This window comes from Chelonoidis abingdonii, chromosome 10 (assembly GCF_003597395.2).
Source record: "Chelonoidis abingdonii isolate Lonesome George chromosome 10, CheloAbing_2.0, whole genome shotgun sequence".
Lineage (NCBI taxonomy): Eukaryota > Metazoa > Chordata > Testudines > Testudinidae > Chelonoidis > Chelonoidis abingdonii.
In genome coordinates, this window is record NC_133778.1 from 53,223,315 (window position 1) to 53,228,871 (window position 5,557).

Genomic DNA, 5,557 nt, shown 5'->3' on the forward strand with positions numbered 1-5,557 from the left:
TGGAATGAGTCGGAGAATTGTGTACTTAGCAATTAGCTTTAAAAATGTCTTGATATTTTGAGCAGATGCTCTAAACTGCACAGGGGGAAAAAAGTGCATGAAGATCAACAGCATAAACTTTATCATTGAAAAGCATTGATATGTAAAACTTGAAGAATGAAGATTTAAATGGAAATTCTGACAACAGTTTAACCATAGCAGGACTAGTGAAAAGGTGTAGATAAAAGTAACAAAGTGAAATCAAGAAGAGAGTTTTTAAGTAATACATCTTAAGAACCAGGTAGTATTTGTGAATTTCTCAGTCTATTGATTATCCAGTTTAAAAGTGCAAAGTAGTGATTTTATATAAAGGATAACTGGAGATCAGTTTAAAAAAAAATGTAAGACCTTTTTCAGAAACAGTAATTTTTGATATTTCTTTCAATTAGGTGCTATTACCACCCATAATATTAAATAATGGTTAGATAATTAAGTACAGCCTTAGAAAACAGCTCAGTAATAAATCCTTGTTCCTAAATGTCCTCATTATATGTCAGAATATTTAAGATGGAGAAGAGTCAGAAGCTCTCTTCTATAGGCAGAAGTACACTAGATAGGCCACACAAACACAATTCCTCCTGGGAAAAACATGCTAGAGTGATAGTTCTCCCCTGAGGGGAGTGTGTTGCATGCACTTCACTCCATCAACTTGAGCCCTTTCAAGCAGCTGTCAGCAATGGGGGCTTTAGCAGGGAGCAAAGCCTGCAGTCCAAAACCACCATGTGACCTGGCCCTGCACTACGGCCCAATGGGTCAGGTTGGGGAAGCTCCTAACACTTTTGCCTTCCTGCTTACCGATACCGGGGCCAGCCATGGTTCAGCTCATAGGAAGCTAATGCAGCAGGAATAAATTAACAGCTTTCTTCTGTGCCATTGAAACCAATGGAAGAAATCAGAGAACAATTTAATGGAAAGGGTTTCCCATCTGTCCTACAGTAGTATCTAGGAATATGTTGGAGGTAGTGCTAATTCAAGCTTTATTAGCTGCAAATGTTTGCATTCCATTGGCAAGGAGCATTCTTGCTGAGAAGATTCCTTTTCTGATCCATTTAGGAAAGGTGGTGTCATTTCTGAGAGGGGTCAGAAACAACATATTTAATTTTTGGAGACAATTTAAATGTGATGAGGACTAAGTAAAACAGTGATGGACATCTTATAAATGTCTGTAATAATAATTAGATGAGAATGGCTGTGCACTCTTCCTATCCACTTATGATCTCATGAAATTGAGATTCTCCAGTGGAAGTTTAAAAATCCTAACATTTCTTCATAGACTATGCTGTTAGGATGCAGCTGACACCATGATCTAAACTTCAGCTTTGAAATTTCAAGACACCCTACACTATCAGAAGTTCAGATCTCAATTTCCAACAGGATTAATGCAGATTTGACAGAGTAGTTCCCTCACTTTGCACTCATGCGCTCTCTGGGTGGGTAGGTTTTGGCTGATACTGTGATGCTATTAAACCTTGTTGAAGCTGGTGGAAGTAATCATAAAAATAAAGATAAACTCAAGCTCCTTTGTGGAATCAAATGCTGAAATAAGAGTTGCTTTCCAAAACACAGGCCATGCCATGCAGGACAAGTGAGAAAATGGCCTCCTGGGAGTAGGGGTTTGGGTGGGTATTGCTTGCTGTTTGGAGAGAGAGAGAGAGAGAGAGAGAGTGTGGACACAGCCTGTAGAAATGTTACAGCACAGCAAGAAGAAAGCATGAGATGCAGAGAAGCACTGTGCCCTTGATCCTGAGAAAGAGCTCAGCAAGAAAGAGCTGAGAGCGAGGTTGGGGCTAAGTGCTGAATAGAAAGGGGCTTTGAACTGTGAGGATAGAAACTACCTCCTGCTGTGTTCAGGGAAACAAGAATTTGTGTATTTTTTGTAAATAAACAGAAATACCTGACTTCATCAGTTTCTCCTAATGAGAACAACCCATGACCCCCCAGACTGGCTAACTACTCTGGTCAAAAAATGTAACAATACCTTCAGACCTGGAGCCCACTGCTGTACATGAACACTAAGGATCCCATGGCACTTGTCAGATTTGCCACATTCCTCACAGTAATGCTGTTTGGTAGTAGATTGCCAACTGTCTGTTCTGGGGTGGCTGCCTTTCAGGGGTGTTCTATATGCATCCATGTATACATGACATTCCATGTTTATATCCTCAGTACAGTGTTATGGAACTAAAGTTGCTCTAATGTTAAAAAACCCACGAACACTATTGCTTGTTACCCTCTTTATTTTACTGCAGCAAAACTGAAAAGATAACTGAACAGGAGAGGCATCCTAACCTTCTTGATTCTATGTCATCCATGCCATAAAAACAGAACCAATACATACACTGTTTTCCTTTAATTTAAGAAAAGAAAACCACAGCAGTACTAGATAACTGATATAAATAAAAAATAACTATAAAATGAGGACAATTATTCCTCCTTTTCATTGTAAGGGGCTTTGAGAGCTATGGATGAAAAGCATTATATACGAGCTATGAAGTATTTAATTATTTCTTTAGAAAATTGCAGTGCAGAATGATAAAAAGAAAGGAGCTGGAAGGAGGAATCATCTATAAGAAATCTGATGTGTGATTGCCAAAGGTCTTGCCACTCTGGAAGCACTTAATATCTTTTGTGAGGCTTTACCATAGCACCCAGCACTACAGTGTCTAAGGGCTTGTCTAAACAGGGAAGCTACTGCAAAATTAGCTAGGATGTGAATTTAAAAAACTCAAATAAGTGATTAAGCTAAACCGCAAAAAGGTATTTGTAGCGTAGAATAGGAATGTCCACACAGGGAGTTCATGCAGAATAGCTGTTGAAGAAACACTATTCTGGGCTATTTCCCCATGTAGACAAGTCCTGAGTGCTGAACAGTCCATTCTAAGAAGCTGCAGCAAACCATGCCAAGGAAGAAGGAAAGGTGTGGGGATGCAGAGTCTTCATTTTCATTTTCTTCAAGTTCACACTTTAGGGGGAAAAAAAGACATTTAAAAATCAAGTCTTAAAAAGAGAGTCTTTGCTACTTGCCTAATTTAAGTCTAGTAATAATTCTACAGCACTCAGACAAGGCACTGACAATCCTCACTGGGGACTCAAGGAGCCTGATTCACCACTTTCTTTTGCCCCATAAAAGGGACAGCACAATGCCATTACAAGGCCATCCATTGGATGTCAGAGTACTTCTGGCTTCCTGCACTTTCACATGACAGATGAATGATACCCACAGTCTGTATCTCTGCCATTCAGTTCAGTCTCATTTGACTTGTACATTATTTTATGCCCAATTGGTTTAACATGCCTGTCTTGCCTCCTCATGTCACCACATTCATCTTGGATTACTCCTTCCTGTCTCTTCCCTGTGCCCCTTCTCACCCCACTCACTCCCTATTTCCTCCCTCTCCTACTGAGCAGCCTGAATTTAGTTTCATAGCTTTATTTGTGGATAGATCCATCTAGATGAGCAAAAATGCATGTAGGACAATCTGTGACAGTTTCACACCTCAGTGCACATTAGGTACAGCAAGACATGCAGTAGACAAGCCCTATGCTGTATCACTTATACCATGCATGTGTATCAGTACCTGGAAAGACACACAGCTCTTACCAGTATCTGATTATATGCTTTTGTCTTTTTAGTTCTAAACCAGGGATAGGCAACCTATGGCACGAGTGCTGAAGGCGGCACACGAGCTGATTTTCAGAGGCACTCACACTGCCTGGGTCCTGGCCACTGGTCTGGGGGAGCTCTGCATTTTAATTTAATTTTAAATGAGTCTTCTTAAACATTTTTAAAAACCTTTTTTACTTTACATACAACAATAGTTTAGTTATATATTATAGCCTTCTAGAAAGAGATCTTCTAAAAACATTAGAATGTATTAACATGCAAACCCTTAAATTAGAGTGAGTAAATGAAGACTGGGCACCTCACTTCTGAAAGGCTGCCGACCCCTGTTCTAAACAAACCACACAAAACAAATGAAAACCAGGCACAGACATCAGAGTTAAAACCTAATCCTTGTATCGCAAACCCACTTAGCTTCTCCTTGGGGTGAAGGGTCAAGTGTATCCCAGCTGTATAAAACCACTGGTAGGTGCGACAGTAGCTCCTCAGTGTCTCATCACCCGCGGCCCTCTCCCGGGGACAACTGGGACATGTAGTTGACGGTCCCTTTTAAACCGCACTGTTCTCCCGCGATAAGGGATGCAGGGTACTACAGTTCCCAGCAAGCATTGCGCCGCTACGGACTGATGAAAATGGCCAGGCTGTCAGGGAAACCAAACTACGAAGGGAAACTAAATCGGCACCGTCGCTGAGTTTCCAAGGCCAGGCTGCAAGCGGTACAACCATGGCAAGTGTCTCGCGCTGTGTGCGCGCGTGTTTGTGGCGGGGAGCAGACGGGCTTGGCGCTTGCTGGCAGGACTTCGGGCTCTAATTGAGAGCATTGCTAGCGGGCTTTGGGCGGGGGGCTGCGGAATGCGCCGAACCTGGAGAGTGGCCCGGCAGTTCGTGGAACTCGCTGCAAAAACTCTAGCATGATTGTTCTGTTAGAAGTTAATATCTGTAGCACAGAAGATGTCATTGGTCAAAACCAGCCCAGCCTGCCGTAAAATCAGCCTGAAGGTGTTGGGTTGGGGGGAATTCTCAAAGGGATTCACTCCTGGAGATTCCCTCACGCCCTGCCGGAGCAGGAGCAGGTTTTGCCACTCATGGGCCTGCCCCACAATCTTGCTGTTTGGGGAGGAGCTGCAGGAGGTCAAGGCCATCCGTGCAGAAGCCCTGTGCCTAGTCTGCACTGGCTCTGGTCCCCCCGGCCCAGCTGTTGGGTAGTGCAATTGCAGTTATCTTTTCTGGCTAATTCTCCCCCGCCCCCCATCCCTACCCACCTCCCTAACCCAGTGCAGGAACAATATTCATATGTTTATATGCTGAAACATTGTCTGGTTTGAATTGCTAAAAGCAAATGAAATTGCTCTAGGCCCAGTTCAGTAACAGTCGCAAGTTATTTGTAACTTAGAAGAAAAAACCACATTGAAATTAAACATTAACCAGTCAAACAGGAGTATTTGTGGCACCTTAGAGACTAACAGGAGAACGTAACATAGGGAAATAGACTTTAAGGTGGCAATTTTGCAACCAAAAAAACTTCAAAAACAGACTCCAAAGAGAAACTGCTGAACTTGAATTAATATGCAAATTAGATACAATTAACTCAGGCCTAAACAAAGACTGGGAATGGTTGGGTCATTACACTAACTGAATCTATTTCCCTATGTTAAGTTCTCACACCTTCTATGGGTCATCTTAATTATCACTTCAAAAGTTTTCTCCTGCTGATGATAGCTCATCTCAATTGATTAGACTCTTCCTGTTGGTATGCATACTTCCATCTTTTCATGTTCTCCGTATGTATAAATATCTCCTGTCTGTGTGTTCCATTCTATGCATCCGAAGAAGTGAGCTACAGCTCACGAAAGCTCATGCTGAAATAAATTTGTTAGTATCTAAGGTGCCACAAGT

The 5,557-nt window shown here is 42.0% G+C and overlaps 1 protein-coding gene across 2 annotated transcripts in view; it reads left to right on the forward strand.

Moving 5' to 3' along the window:
* The first annotated feature begins 4,258 nt into the window (after positions 1 to 4,258).
* The window catches only part of RBM43 (RNA binding motif protein 43), an 18,237-nt gene continuing 16,938 nt past the window's right edge, over positions 4,259 to 5,557 (forward strand). The window contains exon 1 of one of the 2 annotated variants that reach the window (XM_032780971.2): positions 4,259 to 4,388. In XM_032780971.2, the coding sequence (XP_032636862.1) occupies positions 4,386 to 4,388 (3 nt within the window). In that variant the 5' untranslated portion in view covers positions 4,259 to 4,385. Of the gene's footprint in view, positions 4,405 to 5,557 lie in introns of both variants that reach the window. The other variant, XM_032780972.2, reaches the window with a different exon arrangement.